The sequence below is a fragment of the Panthera uncia genome (genome assembly GCF_023721935.1).
Source record: "Panthera uncia isolate 11264 chromosome A1 unlocalized genomic scaffold, Puncia_PCG_1.0 HiC_scaffold_17, whole genome shotgun sequence".
Lineage (NCBI taxonomy): Eukaryota > Metazoa > Chordata > Mammalia > Carnivora > Felidae > Panthera > Panthera uncia.
The window spans coordinates 57,602,341-57,624,839 of NW_026057577.1; the positions used below are offsets into that span (position 1 = coordinate 57,602,341).

Below are 22,499 nucleotides of genomic sequence, written 5' to 3' on the forward strand. Positions count from 1 at the left end.
TTGGCTATAGTTAATGATACTGTATACATATTTGAAAGTTGCTAAGAGGGGCACCTGGGTGGCTCAGTTGGTTAAGCGTCCAACTTCGGCTTAAGTCATGATCTCATGGTTTGTGAGTTTGAGCCCCACATCTGGCTCTCTGCTGTGTCAGTACATAGCCTGCCTCAGATCTTATGTCCCCCTCTCTTTCTGCCCTTTCCCCACTTGCTCTCTCTCTCAGTCTCTCTCAAAATAAATAAATATACTTAAAAAAAGATGCTAAGAGCATAGATATTAAAACTTCTCACCACAAGAAACAAGGTTTTGTAACAATGTATGGGGATGGATGTTAACTAGACTTATTTTGGTGGTCATTTTTGCATTGTGTACAAATAGTGATTGAATCATTTTGGTATACCTGAAACTAATATAAATGTTATGTCAATTATACCTTGATTAAAATATTATAACCCCTTAACTTTCACAGGTATTTTAAAATACAGTCTATTCCTAACTTGGAAATTTCATTCACCATGAGAGAAGGATATACAGTCTTGTTATCCCAGACTTTTTCTTTTGTTTATTTATTTTTAGGGAGAGAGAGAGAAAATGCGAATGGGGAAGGGGTATCCCAATCAGAGAGAGAATCCCAGTCAGGCTCTGCACTGTCACTCAGCTTGGCTTGGAGCTTGGACTCAGGAACTGTGAGATCATGACCTGAGCCAAAAACAAGGGTCCTATGTGTAACTTATTGAGCCACCTAGGTGCCCCCAGACTTTGTTTTTGATTCTGCCCCCAAGATTGCTGTCCTGTTCTCCTGGCTTGTCATTTATTACCAGAGCAATGGCTAACACAGTTTCAGGATTGTCAGAACGAGAAGAGCTTATCTTACTCTGGTACATCCAGTTGCACTAGAGTTTTCTCTATTTCCTACAGATAAATTGACTTTGCTTCTTCATCTGGAGTTTTGATGAGTATAAAATGATCATATATCCAGAGGTGTCCAGTGAGGCAGGAAGATATTTCTTCTTGAATTTCAAACTTTGTTTCTGGTATCATTTTTCCTGTTCTTAAAGTAAAAGTTTCTTTAGTGAGTGTTTATTGGTAGTACCTGTTTTAGTATTTCTCGTTATTTGCACTTTGCTTCTCAAAAACTGATCATAGCAGATTTAGAAGTCCGCATTGACAATTACTTTCTCTAATCAATTTGGCACATTTTACTTGGGCTTCCATTGTAGCTGTTGGTAAGTTAGCTCTGAGTCTTATTGATGTTCCTTTGTTTAGGTATGGTGTCTTTTTTTTTTTTTTTTTTTTGATGTTTTTAAGATCTCTTGTTTTTAGTGTTTGTTCTTTCACTGTGATGTATCTCTGTTAATTTTTTAAAGATGCAATTTGAGTTTTTCAGTCTGAGAATTAGTAATTAGTGTCCTCATAGTCTGTTTGAATATTGACTCCTCTCCTTCATTTTCTGTTTTCTTCCTCTGGAGCTCTTAGTTGTTGGACCTTCCCACTTTATTGTCAGCTCTCTTAACCTTTCATATTTTTCATTTTTTAGGATTTCTCTACTGCATTCTGCTCAGTTTCTTTAGACGTGCTTCTCTTTCCCTAGTTATCTCTTCATCTTTGTGTAGTGTGTTGTTTGACTTACCTTTTTATTTTTTCTAATTTCTTAGTCTTATTTATAAGAGTGAGAAAGAGAGAGAGGCAGAGAGGAGAGAGAGAATCCTTAGCAGGCTCTGCACTGTCAGCACTGTGGGGCTTGAACTCACAAACTGAGATTATAACCTGAGCCGAAGTCAAGAGTCCGTGCCACCCAGGCCACCTCTGTGTGACTTATCTTTTAAATTTTATGGTTTCAGTTATTTCATTTTTAATTACTAGAAGTTCCATTTGTATTTTAAGATGATGATTGTTGCTTAGTCATACTTTGATTACCCTCTTTTATTTCTTTAGTAAACAATGTATTTTATATTTTTAATAATTCTAACATTTTATTAGATATTTGATAATTTGAATATCTTAGGTTTTATGTTGTCATTTGTACATCTGTGGATCCTTGCTCATGATGGCTTGTTACCTTCTTTTAAGTCATGAGGCACACTTTATCTGTGAAAAATTCTTTGAAGGCTGGTTTAAAATTTTTTTTTAATGTTTATTTATTTTTGAGACAAAGAGAGACAGAGCATGAGCGGGGGAGGGGCAGAGAAAGAGGGACACACAGAATCCAAAGCAGGCTCCAGGCTCCGAGCTGTTAGCACATAGCCTGACGCAGGGCTCGAACCCACAGACCATGAGATACTGACCTGAGCCGAAGTCAGACGCTTAACCGACTGAGCCACCCAGGTGCCCCTAAAGGCTGGTTTTAAAGTGTGTTCCTCTGCTTTTGCCAGGTCCCTGAGGTCACTGCCAACCTTGCAATGAAAATCTTAGCTTGTATTATTTTTTGTATGTGGTTAGTGTGATTTCTGGCCCCAACTCTGCGAGTTGGTAGGTTTATGACTAGGAATTCTCAGGGAAGATTTCTATTTTTCCCCCTTGTTTATCCACAGTCAAGGGCAAAACAGGCAAGTATTGCTACTATTTACTTCTCTCATGCTGCTATTTTTCTAACCAGTGGGATTTCCTGGCCTTCCAGGAGCTTAGTCGTGTATTTAAAATATTATTTAAATAAATCCGATCCAGGATTTTGGTTATTAGGTATTGGGGGTCTCTTTGTTGTGTGTGGTCTGCTGTGTTGCCAGAAATGGAAGTCCTTTCTTTGTTTAGTTGGATAAATTTCACATAAAACATTGTGTAAGTTTAAGACGTATAGCCCTGTTGCTATGATATATTTATATATCGTAATATGGTTGCCTTTGTAGCCATATGCATCAAATAACATACAGTACAGTGTTATTGTCTTTACTGTATTGTCTGTAATATACTGTACATTAGATCTCTATGGCTTATTTACTGCTTGTTAGAAGTTTGTACTCTTGGCGCACCTGGTTGGCTCAGTTGGTTAAGTGTCCGACTCTTGATTTTGGCTCAGGTCATGATCTCACAGTCATGGGATTGAGCCCCATTTGACATTATGCTGGGCGTGGAGCCTGGTTGGAATTCTCTCTCACGCTCTCACTCACTCTCTCTCTCCCCCTCTCTCTCTGTCCCTCCCCTGCTAATATACACAGGTGTACTCTCGCTTTCTCTCAAAATAAATAATCTGTTTGGCTTTTTGGATTCTACATGTAAGTGATATCATATAGTACTTGTTATTCTCTGACTTACCTCACTTAGAATAGTATGCTCAAGATTCTTCCATGTTGTTGCCAAATGGCTGAATATCCTCCTTTTTCATGGCCGAACAATATTCCATCATGTATATGTACCACATCTTTTTTATTGATTCATCCATTGATGGGCATTTGGGTTGTTTCTATATATTGGCTATCGATTGTGAATAATGCTGTGATAAACATGATAACGTATGTATCTTGTTGAAATTCTGTCTTCATTTTCTTTGGGCATGTACACAGGGTAGAATTGCTAGATTGTATGGAAGATTTACTTTCATTTTTGAGGGGAACCTCCACATTATTTTCCAAAGAAGTTGAAATAATTTAATTTACATTCCCACCAACAGAGTGTAAGTGGCTCCTTTTTACCACATCCTCACTAGCAGGTATTGTCTCCTGTCTTCTTGATAGCCATTCTGATAGATGTGAAGCGCTTATCTTATTGTGCTCTGGACTTGCATTTTACTGGCTTTTAGTGATGTTGAGCATCATCTCATGTGCCTGTTTACCTTTAGATGTTGTTTTTGGAAAAAATGTCTTTTTTGTTCTTGACATTACAAAAACATTTTTTTTAATGTTTATTTATTTTTGAGGCAATGCGAGAGACAGAGTGCAAGCAGCAGAGGGGCAGACAGAGGGAGACACAGAATCTGAAGTGGCCTTCAGACAGAGGGAGACACAGAATCTGAGCTGTGAGCTCAGAGCCTGATGCGGGGCTCAAACTCACGAACTGTGGGATCATGACCTGAGCCAAAGTCAGACGCTTAACCGACTGAGCCATTCAGGCGCTCCTGTTCTTGACATTTTAAAATCAGAAGTCTGTATGTATTTTGGATATTAATGCCTTATTTGATAAATGGTTTGAGAATTTTTTCTCCCATTCTGAAAGGTTGTCTTCACTTTTTCTTTTGCTGCGGTCTTTTGAGTTTGATGTAGTCCCATTTATTGATTTTTTTTTTCCTTTTGTTGTTTGTGTTTTTGACAGAGTGCACAAAAAATTATTGCCAACCAGTATTAATGAGCTTCTTCTGTACTTCTGGGAGTTTTATGATATTGGGTCTTATCTTTAAGTCTTTGATCCATTTTTAATTTGTGAGTTTTGTGAGATGGGGGACCACCTTCATTCTTCTGCATATGTTTCTGCAATTTGCCCAGCATCATTTGTTGAAGAGACTATCCTTTCCCCAGTGAGTGTTCTTGGCTGCCTTTGAATGTTAGTTGACCACATATGCTGGGATTTAATTTTGGTTTCTTTATTCTGTTTCATCAGTGTATGTGTCTGTTTTTGTGCCAGAACCATACTGTTTTTATTACTCAGGCTTTGTAGTATAGTTTGAAATCAGGAAGTGTGATGTGATACCTCTGGCTTTTTTTCTCAGGATGGTTTTGGCTATTAGAGGTCTTAGGTGGTTCCATACAAATTGTGGTATTTTTTTTCTCTTTCTGTGAAGAATGCCTTCGGTATTTTGATGCCGATTATGTTGAATCTGTGGATGGCTTTAGGTAGCATGGCAGTGTTTACAAAGTGGACTCTTCCAATCATGTACATATAGTGTCTTTCCATTCATTAGTGTCTTTTTTGATTTCTTTCAGCAAAGTCTTCTCATTTTTGTTGTACAGATCTTTCATTTATTTGGTTAAATTTATTCCCAAGTATTTTTTTAACCTTAAATTCACATTTATTTAAAAATGCCAACTTCTAAAAATTAAGTTCTTTTTAATTTTAATTCCAGTATAGTTAATAATACAGTGTTATATTTGTTTCAGGTGTACAATATAGTAATTCAGTAATTCTAAGCATTGCTCAATGCTCTGTGCTCCTTATGATGTCTACTGTTAAATCTCTAAAACTTAATTCAAGTATTTTATTTATTTATTTTTTTAATGTTTATTTTTGAGAGACAGAGAGAGACAGAGAATGAGCAGGGGAGGGACAGAGAGAGAGGGAGACACAGAATCTGAAGCAGGCTCCAGGCTCTAAGATGTCAGCGCAGAGCCTGACGCGGGGCTCGAACCCATGAACCATGAAATCATGACCTGAGCCGAAGTCAGTTGCGTAACTGAGCCACCCAGGCGCCCCAAGTATTTTATTGTTTTTGATGCTTTTGTGAATGGAATGGTTTTCTTTTTCCAGTACTTCATCACTAATGTAAAATAATGGAACTGATTTCTATATGTTGATTTTGTATCTTGTCACATTATAGAAATTATTAATTCCAACAGTTTTAGACTTTTTAGGGTTTTCTGTATGTAAGATCATATCAACAAAAAATGATAATTTTAATTCTTCCTTTCCAATTTGATGCCTTTTGCAGAAATGGAAGTCTTGAGTAGATGGTTTCATTAGTTTTCTTTTTAGTATATGTGCAGAGGTGAAAAGTTGAAATAGAATTAGGGACCATCATCAGAATAGGTCCTTAAAAATCATGACTGGATCAGAGTGGCCAAAATGAACAAATCAGGAGACTATAGATGCTGGAGAGGATGTGGAGAAACAGGAACCCTCTTGCACTGTTGGTGGGAGTGCAAACTGGTGCAGCCGCTCTGGAAAACAGTGTGGAGGTTCCTCAAAAAATTAAAAATAGACCTACCCTATGACCCAGCAGTAGCACTGCTAGGAATTTACCCAACGGATACAGGAGTACTGAGACATAGGGGCACTTGTACCCCAATGTTTATAGCAGCACTCTCAACAATAGCCAAATTATGGAAAGAGCCTAAATGTCCATCAACTGATGAATGGATAAAGAAATTGTGGTTTATATACACAATGGAGTACTACGTGGCAATGAGAAAGAATGAAATATGGCCCTTTGTAGCAACATGGATGGAACTGGAGAGTGTTCTGCTAAGTGAAATAAGCCATACAGAGAAAGACAGATACCATATGTGTTCACTTTTATGTGGATCCTGAGAAACTTAACAGGAACCCATGGGGGAGGGGAAGAAAAAAAAAAAGAGGTTAGAGTGGGAGAGAGCCAAAGCATAAGAGACTCTTAAAAACTGAGAACAAACTGAGGGCTGATGGGGGGTGGGGGGAGGGGAGGGTGGGTGATGGGTATTGAAGAGGGCATCTTTTGGGATGAGCACTGGGTGTTGTATGGAAACCAATTTGACAATAAATTTCACATATTTAAAAAGAAAATAAAAATAAAAATCATGACTGGAGTTGTATCTGGATTGAGGTAGCTAATTCAGAAATTTGGGCTGAAAAAAATACTGGGTCCCAGAGCTGGATAGAGATCTAGCTAACATCTACAAATTTGAAGAAGTTACCAGGATAATAGCTATTTGCTTAATATAACTGCTGTTACAGATTTGTGCCTCTTCAACATTTTTCACTGTTGCCCACCATAAGCAACTGTGACCTCACATATATCAGAGTACTGCTCTAACGCATCTTTCATCTTTATTTTAGGAATTGATTGTATTTAATGCTTCATTTGTTATTTAAAGCAATAAAGAATTTATAGTAAGTTTTCAACTGGGTGAGTTTTTGGATAATTCCTTGTGTGTTTTTTTCTGAAGTGTGTTGCCAGACTAACTTTGTCAGTCATTTATATGGTCATTGTTATGTTGTATCTACTTATTAATCCAAGAGAGTGAGACTTCAGGGCCATCCTTTTCTAGTTGGAGAACAGTTAAGATTGATTAGCTTCAGTTTTTCTGCCTATTTATATGAGATATTGGAGTGAGGGGAACAAACAATTGGAACAGAGAACTTACAATTCTTTTAATAAGAAAAGATGATAGTGGAGATAAAAAATACAAGAAAAATCTTTTGATCTCACTATCCAGAAATAATCACTATTAATATTTTGACATATTTTATTACATTTTTAGATTAAAATTGACATAGTTTTATAACTTCCATCACTTATGGGTACAAACTTTTCCAGTTATATTAAATACTCTTTCAGAACTTTTAAATGCATAAAATGCTCTCTTCTGGATAAAATAACTTACCTATTTTTTTTTATTTTGGACATTTGGATTATTGCTAACTTTTTGCTTTTGTAAATAATACTATAGTGAGCATTCTTGGCAAACATATTTGTGCGTATCTTGGATTATTCCTTAAGATATTTTTAAAGACTACCTATTTGTGAGTCATAAAGTATAAATACTTCTATGGTTCTTGTACGTAATGCTAAATTATGCTCCAGGATTATTATATGAACTAGTTTATACTCCTATTATCAGTGAGTGAGAATACCCATTTTATCACATCTTTTCCAAAATGGGATAATCTTATGGTAATAATGACCTAAAAAATAATTAGATGAGGTTTACTTTTTCGATTACTAATGAGGTTAACATTTTTAATATTTGTTTATTTTTTAAATGTATTCTGGAACCTGCTTGATAAGGGTGTTCTAAATTTTTAAACATTTTTATTTTGGGAGAGAGAGAGAGAGAGAGCGTGAGCATGAGCAGGGGAGGAGCACAGAAAGAGGGAGGCACAGAATCTGAAGCAGGCTCTAGGCTCTGAGCTGTCCGCACAGAGCCTGTTGTGGGGCTTGAACTCTTAAATGGTGAGACCGTGACCTGAGCCGAAGTGGGATGCTCAACCGACTGAGCCACCCATGCACCCCTATAAGGGCTTTTTAATATGTATTTTTCCTCAGTAACATGTGGATCTATTTTTTTTATTTGTATATAATGAAATGTATTAACCAATTGATGGTTATATGTGTTATTAGCTTTTGCTTTTTAATCTTGGTTATAAAATACTTTATATCATCAGACTTCTAAATATTTACCTTTTCATTATGATTTCTCTCCCCTCATCCCCTTTTTTTTTTTTTTTTTTCAACGTTTTTTATTTATTTTTGAGACAGAGAGAGACAGAGCATGAACGGGGGAGGGGCAGAGAGAGAGGGAGACACAGAATCGGAAACAGGCTCCAGGCTCCGAGCCATCAGCCCAGAGCCTGACGCGGGGCTCGAACTCACGGACCGTGAGATCGTGACCTGGCTGAAGTCGGACGCTTAACCGACTGCGCCACCCAGGCGCCCAACCCCTCATCCCTTTTAAATGTTTACAATACCTTTCCTCAACCCATGATCCAATAGTCATCTATATTCTATGTACTGTATTGTGTGCTGGTGTCTTTATAGTTAAAAAAAAAAAATCCATTTGGGATTTATTCTGGTGAGATACGGAGAAGTGATTTCCACCCCCTGCCCCAAACATTTAAATAACTGTCTCAGCATGATTTTGATGATCTTTACTACTCCCATTGTTTTGAAATGCTATCTTGGTTATATGCTGCTATCGTGTATATACTGGAATTTGAAATTTTGGTAATTCAGACTTCATGTTTTTCTATCTTATGGTTTGGGAAATAGGCCACTGTTTTTGTAGTTCTTGATTACTAGTGAGTTTGAACCATTGATTGTTTTATTGACCATCCCTGTTTTCTTAGTTGTTTTGCCTGTTCAGGTCTTTTGCTCATATTTCTATTAGTAGTTGGTAGTTACATCAATTTGTAGAAATTCTTTATGTATTTGGAATAGCATTATATATGCATTATAACCACTTTTCCCTAGACTGTGATTTGAAGTTTCACTTGATGTTAAGTTTGAATATATAGGTTTCCCCCACTATTCAAAAGTAGAACATACTGAAACCTTTTTTGAGCCAAAATGGCATAAAGTGAAGGGTATCCCTTGCTTTCCAAAACTTTATGTTATACCACTTTACTTTTACAAAAGACATACATTAGTACCTGTAATCGCTAATCAGGAGAAATCCGATTTTCTTCTATTTTGTGAAAAAAGCTATCACTGTACAACAGAGGCTTTTTGAAGTGGTGTAAAGTTAGCTTTCAGAAAGTGGGGATACCTGTACTTGAACTTATCCATCTTTATTGTGTGTGTGTGTGTGTTTTAATCTTAACAAGGTCTTAGCATTTACTGTGTTCCAAGCACTGTTTGAGGCACTTGACATTCATTATAGGCAAAATACACAGAGATTTCTGGAGTTTACATTTGAGAAGCTCTTATGTACCCTAGGTTCATAAAAATATTCACTTATTTTTTTTCCTCAAAAGTGTGTAAGTTTTGCTTTTTCACTTTTTAGGTCATCCACCTGGAATTTATTTTTGTAAAGTATGAAGTAGGAAGTCTAGTTTATTCCATGTGGGTAGCCAGTTTTCCTAGCATCATTTATTGACTAATAACATTGTTTTTCCACTGTCTTATAGGGTCACATCTGTTGGATATCAAGTTTCTGCATTTGTGTGGATTTATTTCTGTGTCCTTTGTGTTTATTTTTATATTTCTGTGTCTTTGGCACCTGTACCACCCTCTTAGTTACTATATCCTTATAATAAGCCTTGATACCATAGATCTGCCCTGTTCTTCCACAAAATTGTTTGACCTATTCTTAGCCCTTGGCTTTTTCATATGCATTTTAGAATCAGCTGTATACCGCAGTTACTTCTTTGATTGTGCCTGTGTTCTTTTTTCAGGGCTGCTACTTGTTGTGTCAGGGTAAAATCCTGGTGCATTGGTGGTGTCTTCTGGGTTTAATAGTTGTGATATTTGAACTTCCCTTTGCAGCTGCTTGCTTGCTTTATCATCTTCTCTTTTCGTTCTGTCTTCCTTTTCCTGTGGCCACTTAAAAGAGTATTTTAAAAATACATTTTTAACTTCAAAAAGTATATTATCGGGAGGGGGGACAAATTGTAGAAGAGTGTATAAATAAAGCAAAAGGTTCAAGTCCCTCTGATAGCAGTTTGCTGAGAGTTTCCAGTTATTTTTCTGGGTATGTACAAAGCATTGTTTATAAAAGCAAAAAAAAAATGGTCATATGCATTTTATTTCATTTAATATTTAAAAGGCAGTCTTCTTTAGTTCCAACTCCTTCCTTTTGATGGCTGCATGGTATTTTTATACAGTAATTTAACCAATTCCTTTTTGGTGGACTTATAAGTATCTATTTGCTTTTTGATCTTTGTAGCTATTTTCAAATACTGCTAGTCCCCATTGGCAAAGCAGAGGTTGTATGGTTTATTTTCCATCTCCCTAATGCCTCCACTTTCTTTTCAAAGGGTATTAGTGAAGTTGTATCAAAAGCTCTTCTATTGACTTTTTAAGAAGTCATTCTATTTTTTTCATCATAGGGTATTCTTTAATCTCCATCCCTGATATCACCCATCCCCCGACTCACCTCCCCTCTGATGACTGTTAATTTGCTCTGTATGTTTAAGAATGTGTTTCCTGCTTGTCTTTCTCTATTTTTTCCTTTGCTCATTTGTTTCTTAAATTACACATAGGAGTGAAACCATAAGGTATTTATTTGTCTTTCTCTGACTTATTTCACTCAGCATTATACCCTAGCTCTATTCATGTTGTTGGAAATGGCAAAATGTCATTATTTTTTATAGCTGAATAATATTCCAATGTATATACATATACCACATCTTTATTCATTCACCTATCAATGGACACTTGGGCTGCTTCCATAATTTGGATATTGTAAATAATGCTTCTGTAAACATAGTGTTGCATATATTCCTTTGAATTAGTCTTTTTGTATTTTTGGGTAAATACCCAGTAGTGAGATTCCTGGACTGCAGGTTAGCTCTATTTTTATTTTTTTTAGTAACCTCCATATATATGGTTTTCCACGATGGCTGTACACATTTGTATTCCTACCAACAGTGCAAGAGGGTTCCTTTTTCTCCACATCGTTGCCAAGACTTGTTTCTTGTGTTTTTGATTTTAGCCATTCTGATCTGTGTGAAGTGATACCTTACTGTAGTTTCAATTTGCATTTCCCTGATGAGTGATGTTGAGCACCTTTTCATGTGTCTTTTGGCTATCTGGGTGTCTTTTTTTGTAAAAATGTCTGTTCATATCTTCCGTCCATTTTTAAACTGCATTATTTGTGGGGTTTTTTGTTTGAGTTGTGTAAGTTTGTTATATATTTTGGGTGCTAACTCTTTATTAGATGTGTCATTTGCAGATACCCCATTACATAGGTTGCTTTTTAGTTTTGTTGATTGTTTCCTTTGCTGTGCAGAGGCTATTGACTTATTTAGTTTTTGCTTTTATTTGCCTTGCCTCAGGAGACCTATCTAGAAAAATATTGCTGCAGCCAATATTAGAGTGATTACTACCTGTGCCCTCTTCTAGGATTTTTATGGTTTCAGGTCTCACATAAGGTCTTTAATCCATTTTGAGTTTAGTTTTGTGTATGGTGAAAGAAAGTGGTCCAGTTTCATTCTTTGGCATGTGGCTGTCCAGGTTTCCTAACACAATTTGTTGAAGAGACTTTATAATCGTTCCTCCTTTGTTAGAGGGTAATTGACCATATAATTGTGGGTTTATTTCTGGATTTTCTGTTTTATTCTGTTGATCTATGTGTCTGTTTTTATGCCAGTCCTATACTGTTTTAATTACTACCACTTTGTAATGCAACTTGAAATTTGGGATTGTGATTAACTCCAGTTTTGTTTTTCATTTTTAAGATGGCTTTGGCTATTTGAGGTCTGTATAGTTCCATACAAATTTTAGGATTGTTTGAGTTCTGTGAAAAATGCTGTTGGTATTTTGCTAAGGATTGCATTGAATGTGTAGATTGCTTTGGGTAGTTAAAACATTTTAACAATGTTTGTTTTCCCAGTCCATGAGCATGAAACGTCTTTCCATTTCTTTGTGTTGTCTTCACTTTCTTTCATCAGTGTTTTAATGTTTTTAGAGTACAGGTTTTTACCTCTTTGGTTAGGTTTGTTCCTAAGTATCTTATTATTTTTGGTGTGTTGTAAGTGAGATTGTTTTCTTAATTTCTCTTTCTGCTATTTCATTATTATGGTATAGAAATGCAACAGATTTCTGTGTATTGATATTTGTATTCTGCAGCTTGACTAAATACATTGGTTAGTTATAGTAGTTTTTTGGTGGAGTCTTTAGGGTTTTCTATATAGAGTATCATGTCTTCTGCAAATAGTGAAAGCTTTACTTTTTCCTTACCAATTGGATACCTTTTATTTCTTTTTGTTGTCGATTGCTGTGACTAGGACTTCCCATACTATGTTGAATAAAAGTGGTGAGAGTAGACATCATTGTCTTGTTGGTGATGTTTGGGGGAAAACTTCTCAGTTTTTCCCCATTGAGTATAATGTTAGCTGTGGGCTTTTAGTATAAGACCTTTATGATGTTGAGGTATGTTCCTTCTAGACCTCCCTTGTTGAGGGCTTTTATCATGAGTGTATATTGTACTTTGTCAAATGCTTTTTCTGCATCTATTGAGATGATCGTTTTTTTATCCTTTTTTTTTTAATGATGCGATGTATCACATAGATTGATTTTTTAATATTGAGCTACCCTTGCATCCTGAGAATAAATCCCAGTTGATCATGGTGTATAACTTTTTAAGTAAATTGTTGGATTTGATTTGCTAAAATTTTGTTGAAGATTTTTGCATCTGTATTCATCAGAGATACTGGCTTAAAGTTCTCTTTTTAGTGGTGTCTTTATCTGGTTTTAGTATCAGGGATACTGGCCTTCTAGAATGAATTTGAAAGTCTTCCTTCCTTTTGTATTTTTTCAAATAGTTTGAGAAGAATGGGTATTAACACTTCTTTAAATTCACCTGTGAAATCACCTGGTCCTGGATTTTGGTTTTGTGGGAATTTTTTTTTGATTACTGATTGAATTTCATTGCTGGTGATTGGTCTGGTCAAATTTTCTTTTTTTTTTTTTTTTAAAGTTATTTTGTGTGTGAGAGAGAGAAAGTGTGTGCATGTACAAGATAGGGAAGGGGCAGAGAAAGGAGGCAGGAGAGAATCCCAAGTAGGCTCCCCATTTGTCAGTGCAAGCCCGATATGGGGCTCATTCTCATATGACCTGAGTAGAAATCACCAGTTGGTTGCTTAGCTGACAGAGACACCCAGGCGCCCGGTCTATTCAAATTTTCTATTTCTTGCTGCTTTAGCTTTGGTAGGTTATATGTTTCTAGGAATTTATGCATTTAAGTTGTCCAATTTGTTGGCATGTAGGTTTTCATAATAGTCTGTCATGATTGTATTTCTGTGGTGTTTGTTGTTATTTCTCCTCTTCATTAGTAATTTTATTTGGGTTCTCTCTCTTTTTTGTAAAGAGTCTCCCTTCTATTACTTTTGTAAGTTTCTGTATCTTTATTTCTTGTTTAATCTTTATTATTTCTTTCCTTTTGCTGTGGTTTTGTTTGTTTTTTTTTTTTTTTCTGGCTCCTTAGGTGTAAAGTTAGGTTGTTTGAGATTTCTTTTTGCTTCTTGAGGTATACCAGTATTACTATAAACTTTCCCCTTAGAAGCACTTTTGCTGCATCCCAAAGATTTTAGACCTTTGTGCTTTCATTTTCTTTAGTTTCCATGTATGTTTTTATTTCTTTTTTGCTTTCTTGGTTGACCTGTTCATTGTTTAATAGCATGTTATGTAAGCCCCATTTTTTGTGCTCTTTCCAGATTTTTTCTTGGGGCTGATTTGTAGGTTAATAGTGTGGTCAGAAAAGATGAAGCCTGGTATGACTTTCATTTTTTTTAATTTGTTGAGAGTTTTTTTGGTGGGCTAATATGTAATCTCTTCTGGAGAATGTTACATGTGCACTTGAAAAGAATGTGTAGTCTGCTGTTTTAAGGTGGAGTGTTCTGAATATGTCTGTTAAATTCATACGGTCCAGTGTATCTATCATTCAAAGCCACTGTTTTCGTTTTTGATTTTCTGTGTTGATGATCTGTCCATTGATGTGCTTGGGGTGTAGAAGTCCTCTACTATTACCATATTGTATTACTATTAATTGTTCCTTCATGTTTGTTAACTGTTTTATGTATTTGGATGCTCCCATGTTGGGTGCATAAATATTTATAATTATATTTTCTTGGATTGTCCACTTCATTATTACTTAGGGCACTTTTTTGTCTCTTGTTGCAGTCTTTGTTTTAAAGACTCTTGTCCGATATGAGTATTTCTACCCTGGCTTTCTTTGTCATCCATTTGCATGATAAATGTTTCTCTGTCTACTCTGCAGGTGGCTTTTGGTCTGAAATGAGTCTCTTGTAAGCACCATATAGATGGGTATTGTTTTTATATCCACTCTGTCACCCTATCCATGCTCTTTGATTAGAGCATTTAGTCCATTTACATTCAAAGTAATTATTGATAGGTATTTATTGCCATTCTTAAATTTGTTTTCTGGTTGTTACTATAGATTTTCTTTGATTCTTTCTTCTCTTGGGTGTCTTTCATGGTTTGTTGGCTTTTTTAGTGATACAGTTGGATACCCCTCTCTATTCTTGCATGTTTATTACTGGATTGTGATTTGTCGTTATCATCGCGGTTGTATATGACATTTTCTACATATAGCAGTCTATATTAAGTTGATCACTGCTTAAGTTTAAACCTATTTTTTATTCCTCTCCCTCCCACCTTTCAGGTATATATTGTCATATTTTACATCCTTTTATTTTATGAATCCCTTGACTGATTTTTACAGAAATATTTATTTTTACTGTTTTTGTGCTTTTTATTTTTCATATTCTCATTTAGGGTCTTTCCTTTCCACTCAGAGTCCTCTTTAAAATTTCTTGTAGGGCTGGTTTAATAGTCTTTTTGTCTGAGAAACTCTATTTTTATTTTAAGTAGGCTTCACACCCAACATGGAGCCTAATGCAGGGCTTGAACTCATGACCCCAAGATGAAGACCTGAACTGAGATCAGGAGTCAGACACTTGACTGACTCCTCCACCAGGTACCCTTGTTGGAGAAACTCTGTGTCTCTTTTGATTCTGAATAGTAGCCTTTCTGGATAGAGTATTCTTGGCTGCAGATTTTTCCCTTTTAGCACTTTGAATATATCATGCAACTTCCTTCTGGCCTGCAGAGTTGCTGCTGAAAAATTTGCTTAAAGCCTATGGGGTTTCCCTTGTATGAAACTGTCTTTTCTCTGGCTGCTTTAAAATTTTTTTCTTTATCCCTACCTTTTGCCATTTTAATTACTATGTATCTTGGTGTGGACCTCTTTGGTTTCATTTTTTTTGGGGGGGGGTAGATCTCTGTGCCTCCTGGATTTGCATATATGTTCCCTTCCCCAGATAAGGGAAGTTTTCAGTTATTATTTCTTCAGATACATTTTCTTCCCTCTTACCTCTCTCTTCTTCTGAGATCCCTATAATGTGGATGTTATTAGGCTTGATGGAGTTGCTGAGTTCCCTAATACTGTACTCAGTTAACATAATTTTCTTTCCTCTCCTTTGCTCAGCTTGATTACTTTCTATTACTCTATATTCTAGGTCATTAATTCATTTGTCTGCCTCATCTAGCCTACTATTCCATCAAGTGTATTTTTAGTTTCATTTATTGTGTTCTATATTTTTGTTTAATTTTTTGTAATGTTTATTTATTTTGGAGACAGAGACACAGAGCACAAGTGGGGGAAGGGCAGAGAATGAGGGAAACACAGAATCCAAAGCAGGCTCCAGGCTCTGAGCTGTCAGCACAGAACCTGACACAGGGCTTGAACCCATGAACCGTGAGAGCCGAAGTCGACACTTAACTGACAGCCACCCAGGCACCCCTCATTTATTGTATTCTTGATCTCAGGTTCTTTTTTATGTCTGGTTAAGGGTCTCCCTGATATCTCCACTCTTCTCCAGTCCAGTAAGTATCTTTATGATCATTACTTTAAATTCTCTATCAGACATAGTACTTAAATCCATTTTGCTTTGATCTCTTGCTGTGGTTTGGTCCTATTCTTTCATTTGGGAGATATTTTTCTGTCTTCTTATTTTGTTTGACTTTCTGTAGTTGTTCCTGTGTGTTGGGAAGTCAGCTACTTCTCTTGCTCTTAGCGATAACAACCTTATGAAAAAGAGGTCCTGTAGTGCCCTGTAGTACAGTGTCCCCTGTTTTCCAGGGCCTGGTGCTTCAGGGCTTGTTTGCTCTGTGTTTTGTTTGTGCTCTGCTGTTGAATTTTGGTTTCTTTTTCCTTCAGTCCAGTTGTTTGTTGATGCTGTCTTTACTTCTTATGAGTAGCAAGGTGTGCAGTGGTCTTGTTGTGAAATTACACTGCCTGCTGGAAATGAGGTCCTGCGCAACAGGTGGATTAGAACATGTGTTATTGGCAGAGTTTGCACCATGCCTGTGGGAGAGGGGTCTTGTAGCACCAGCACTCAGGAGCATGACTAGGAAACGCTGATCTGCTGAAGCATACGTGGCGGGGCTTGGCATAAGCAAGTTAGGTAGCATGAATCTACACAGTGCTGGTTTCCACAGATGGCCGTTGTTTATGCTGGGGGACAGGGGAGGAAAATGGCACCTGCTAGCTCCTTTGTTCCTGGAGGGGTCTCCCCGTGATCCTTGTCTCTCCAGGCCATGTTCTGAGATGAGCAAATCACTATATCTTGTCTGCCCCTGGCATTTTTCAAATTGCTGGTTCTGCACTGCATCTGCATGGCTGTTTTTCGTGCCGTCTTTCTTAGGGCAGGGACTCTGTCTCCTAATGCCTAGAGCCCAGCATGCCGAGTTTTTAAATTCTAGGTTTTAAGTCCTGTTGGTTTTAAGAACTAATGAAATTTCAAAGGCAAATATGGAGATTTGTCCTCCCTGTTGGCAGCCTCCCTAGTGTGAAAGTCTGTTTTCTGCTCTTCTCTGCGCCACTGGCTCCTTCTCCACTGTGGCTGGCTGCCATCCCTTTTGCTCCCAGGCTGTGTCTTCACGCTTTATACCTTCTTAGATGTGGCCTCTTCCCTGCCTTTAGTTGTGGAGTTTGTTCTGCCAGTCCTTGGGTTGTTTCCTGGGTTGTTTCTACTGATAGTGTGATCTGGTTGTATCTGTGGGAGGATCCAAACTTTGGGTCCCCTTACTCTGCCATCTTCCCAGCCAACCTCTCCTATTTACTTTTTAGGGCCCTGGCAAATAGCTTTCTTTGGTTGAAAGAGTTAACAATTACCCTTGGTGTAAATTATTCAGTTTAGTGCTACCTGTATTTTACTAAAAAATACTTAAAAGTTTTTTTGTTTTGTTTTGTGTTTTTACATGTGGTATTCCGGAGGGGAGAGTGTGGTTTAGTGGTAAAGGTAGCAGTCAGGTTGAAGAATTGAGGAATGAGTGAATTTGAGAAAATGGGAGATGGAGAGCTTAAGTAGTACTTTACCATACACTAGAGGAGGAAGAGAGGAGTTCTTGGCATTTCGAGTTTTGTTGGTGTTAGGCCTTTTGAAAGATGTTAAAGTTGAATACCTGTCTTACATAATTTGTCCTTTTCTTAACGTTCCTAGCCTCCACCAGGCACTGTGAAAATGCCTAATGTACCTAGTACACAACCAGCAATAATGAAACCAACAGAGGAACATCCAGCCTATACACAGATTGCAAAGGTTAGTTCATGTTACAGTGTAAATTTGTATTGGAAATTAAAGTGTCAGTAACATCTTCAGAGCAAAAGAATTCTTTATATGTTGCCTTATTTAATTTTAACTTTCTTTTCAATATGGGTGAGCTAGTAACATTTGCTTTATTCTGTTATTACCAGTTACTGAATTCATAGATCTTCTTGGTGTACAGTTTGTTTAGGGAAAGTTTTATTGCCTTTGGTTTCGTTTTTTAATGCCTAGTACTATTATAGTACCGATGATACTATAATTGGAAGTATAATGTTGTATAGTATAGTATAATGATACTATGATTGGAGGTATAATGTTGGAAGAGAGTTACCATGGCTAAGCAAAGGACAGTGATTAGAAGCAGCAGGTGGCAAAAATATGAGAATAAAGGAGACGAATAGGATACCTCATTTTACATAAAAGCAGATGGAGTTACAAACCAGACTTTCTTAATCATATCCTTCTTTCATCTCATTGTCTTTTAAAATAGAAGATGTTATACATATTCTTGCATTGGAAACCGTATGTACCATTTAAGCAATTCTTAAGAGGCAATTCAGTTGTCATTTTTTCCATTTTTTTTCCAGTTCCCTTTGTTCTTTATTTTCATTTAGGCACAGAGGTCACCTTAATTTTATTTTCCCAATTACCTTAGGACTCTGACTAATCTTATTGAGAGAATTTTGTCCTGTCCTAATGTGTCCCACATTCTCACTGATGGTTTTCATAACCAAAAGACCCAAAATGAGCCAAGTATCTCCATAATATTTTCTGAAACTATAACCTTGAGCGAATTACTGTATTTTGGAAGAGCATTTGAATTAAGTTTCTAGCATTGTACAGTTGTACTCTTGATCTTGGGATTGTTATTTTAAGCCCAATGTTGGGTGTAGATATTACTAAAAAAAATAATAAATAAACTTAAAATTTTCTAAGATTGTAGAGGGAGAGATAGTAGATAGCATAGCAGTGTTACAACTCTGAAAACCTATTCATGTGTTGATTTTTATTATTACTATTTTTTAAGGAACATGCCTTGGCCCAAGCTGAACTTCTTAAGCGCCAAGAAGAACTAGAAAGAAAAGCAGCAGAATTAGATCGTCGAGAACGAGAAATGCAAAGTCTCAGTCAACATGGTAGTATCCAAAGAAGTTTGAAATGAAAATAACTTAAACACTTTAAATAATGCTTGTGCTAGCTCTAAGTCCTTTGGTTTGTGGATAAAGCCATGCCCTATTTTCCTGTTGTAGCAAGATCAGAAAGCAGATTTCCTACTTGTTGCTTTGTAGCTGTCTGATATTGGCTGATTTACATAGTCTTTTGGTTAAAACACTGTTAGCCTTATAACACAGAAGGTGAATGTGAATATGATAATTTTGGGTTTTAGCCAGGAGCCTGATTCTGTACTTGGGCCCTTGTTGAGTCTGTTGAAGTTTTGTAAGTACCTGGAAGTGTGCCCTAAATTTGACTCTTAACTTCTTGTTTAGTCAGTCCAGTTTCGAATTATCTGCCCCAGTCCTCACAAGTATAACTTATCTGTTAAATCGTGTTAAAAAATGTTTGGTGTGGAGCTCAGTTGGTTAAGTGTTGGTCTTTGGCTCAGGTCATGATCTTGTGATTTGTGGGTTTGAGCCCCACGTTGGGCTTTGTGCTGACAGCTCAGAGCCTGGAGCCTGCTTCGGATTCTCTGTCTCCTTCTCTGTCTGCCCCTCCCTGCTCACGCTCTGTCTCTCAAAAATAAATAGATGTTAAAAAAATTTTTTTTTAAATGTCTGCCGTGACTCTGGGAAGCATTGGGGTTCTCGATGATGCCAAGGAAGTAAGTGATGAATTGATCATTTGCTGTGAAATCTAGACTGTGAGTATCAAAAGCCACTTCAAGGGAATATCTTAGGGAAAGATAGCAGTGTCTGACTAAGAAGGGTTGAAGAGCTAGACAGATCATTGGTATTATGTCTAGGATAGTGATAGAATAACAGGGCTAGGTCAACAACAATATACTGAACTATCTCTTCCTTATCTTAGAATGTGTAACCCTAAGTCAGGAAAGACAAATAGTGTAAGCTTTTACTCATATGTGGAATTTAAGAAACAAAATCAGTAATCATAGGGGTAAAAAAAGAGAGGAAAACCAAGGAACAGGCTCAACTGTGGAGAACAAACTGATGATTACCAGAGGGGAGGTAGAAGAGGGGATGGGTTGGGTATGTGATGGGGATTAAGGAGTGCACTTGTGATCAGCACTGGGTGTTGTTTGGAAGTGTTAAACCACCTAATTGTACACCCCAAACTAATACTACACTGTATGTTAACTCACAAATTTAAATAAAAACTAAAAATATAGTGGTCTTGGAATATCAAAAAAAAAATTGTAAGTCTAGGACCTTGTGAGGACACATTCATCGCTGGCCATTTTGTTGATGGCAACATTAGAGACAATATCTATAAAATGAGAAACTAAAGGTTTATTTGAGATCAGTGTATCTGAAATACCTGTAATAAAATCTGTCCTTTGTCCTTGGTATTGACTAATACAAGTTATTTCTATGAGAGCTATTTTAGTAAAGATAGTCAAAAAGAGTGGGAAATTAAAAGTTAGACTTGGCAGTGTGCTATACATGTACTTACCATCTATTAACTCGTTTAATTATCATTGTCATTCCCTGAAGGGTGGTATAATTGATATTCTATTGTTATTTCTACTCTGAAATTTATGAAGAAACTAAGATTTTATAGATGTGGAAAGTCTTTAGAAGTTTAAGGTGCCCAAGACCCCCTAGCCAGTAAGTGACTAGGCACTTATGTTTTTGGATCCTAGTTCTTCTATTACTATTCACTGCTGCTCTCAAATAGTATGAGACTTGTATGAGAAATGTATACAAAATTGGAAAAAAATTAGCAACAGTGCAGACAAGTTGGGAAGAATAAGACATAGGTCATTCTTTTTTTCCACTGTAAAATTTTCTTAGTCTATATAAAGTGTATAAAATCTAATGTTCACAAATTATGGCATATAATATCTAAAATGAGAAGTGGCCGTTAGGTGCTATTTTTACCTTCCGTTGTTAATGTTTTGACTTCTTGCTTTAATTTTGTTTTTTTTTATTCCTCCCACCACTTCCCAAGCCCTATTTTCAATTTCATTTCTTTATATAGACATATTTTCCCTCCTCATAGCTTGAATTTGTTTTTCCTCTAGGTTTTTGAAGGTGCTATATAATTCCTGAGCTTCCTTTTCTTGACTGTTTCATGTTTTCTCCTAGTTCCGTGGTTTTCTTACATGTATGTTTTGAATGTTACTTTTTCAGACTTTGAGATTTCTAGATTTGATTCTTTAGCAGTAGTGAATCTTGTGTTTCTTCATGGAGTTAATAGTAGAGAACTCAAAAAAAAAAATAGTAGAACACTCAAAAGATTCAGAAGCTGGTCTTCCTTCTCCACATGGGCTAGGAATTATATTCAAAGACTTAAGGTGCTGAGGAGGAAATTGTAGATCTTTAAAAACTGCATGGACTTCACATGAGAGCCAGACTCTTAGGATTTTGAAATAAGTCTGTTTTTAGGGTAGAGTCACAGTGTATGTCTTGGTGCTCTTTTTGTTTCTTGTGTCAACTGTACATAAATGGTTCCTGCAAAACGCTATATGACACTGGAAAAATATTTTACCATCTAATGTTTTCTAAAGTGGTACTTTGTGAACTTTTTTTTTTTTTTAAGAAGATTTTATTTTTAAGTGATCTCTACACCTAATGCTGGACTTGAACCCACAACCCTAGATCAAGAGTCATGTGCTCTACTGACTGAGCCAGCCAGGTGCCCCTACTCTGGGGAAATTTTTAAAAATGCAAAGCTTGGCTTTCAAAGTTGTATGAATAGAGGATTGTAGAGATGTAGTATTGTATTTGTAAAACATTTATTAAAAGAACAGATAATTTTCTTTATTATGAAACGAAAGAGTCACACATATTTGTCCTAATGTAAATTTTATTTTTAATTTGCAGGCAGAAAAAATAATTGGCCACCTCTTCCTGGCAATTTTCCTGTGGGACCTTGTTTTTATCAGGATTTTTCTGTAGACATTCCTGTAGAATTCCAGAAGACAGTAAAGATTATGTACTACTTATGGATGTGTGAGTATACAATAATTATATACTTGTTCAACAGAGTTCATGTTTTATTGTCAAAAACCACCTTTTTTGGAATTTGTATATTAAGGATATTATTACAAACAGGTCTTTTTCTATAGCTCTTAATTTTCAGAGTGGAACACACTTAGATACCTCAAAATTGCACTTTATGTGACATTCCAAGCTAAGGAGAACCGGCATTCTTTTGAGGAAAGGACTTCTCTGTCACATATATAGTATTTCTTGAGGTAAAAGGAATAGGTGCAAAATGCTATATAGATAATATTTTTTTTTTAGAAAATTATGTATACTATTTTTATACAAATGAAGGCCATTTAAAAATTCTGTTGAAGCGTTAGGACTATTTTTAAAAGGGCCTTAAAGTATTAGAATATTAGAATTTTTCTTAGGGCTTTGAGCACAGTTTACTTTTCATTTTTAGGTGGTTATAAGCACTTTTATTATTGGAAGTACCTAGTTAATGTAGGATGTTTTACTGAATAGAACATTAGGACATAGGTTTTAGGCTGTGATGCTTGCATTGCTTTGAGTATAACTACAACTTATGGAATACTCAAAATGTCAAGCTGTTAACAATTTGTTCTGTGTACACAGAATTCCCACTTAATCTGTTTCACTTTTATTCCAAACGTTAGTCTAAGCCCCATTTAATATTATTATGTTAGTAGGACAGGTATAGCTGTCATGAACTTTCAGCTGCCTAACTGTTGGGTTAATGGATAATTT

At 36.3% G+C, this 22,499-nt stretch overlaps 1 protein-coding gene across 2 annotated transcripts in view; it reads left to right on the plus strand.

Annotated features, from left to right (window-relative positions):
• The window catches only part of SCAMP1 (secretory carrier membrane protein 1), a 130,371-nt gene that overhangs the window by 35,307 nt on the left and 72,565 nt on the right, over positions 1-22,499 (plus strand). For both annotated transcript variants that reach the window (XM_049649707.1, XM_049649709.1), the window contains exons 3-5: positions 17,521-17,619; positions 18,653-18,761; positions 21,627-21,755. In XM_049649707.1, the coding sequence (XP_049505664.1) occupies positions 17,521-17,619; positions 18,653-18,761; positions 21,627-21,755 (337 nt within the window). The remainder of the gene's footprint in view (positions 1-17,520; positions 17,620-18,652; positions 18,762-21,626; positions 21,756-22,499) is intronic.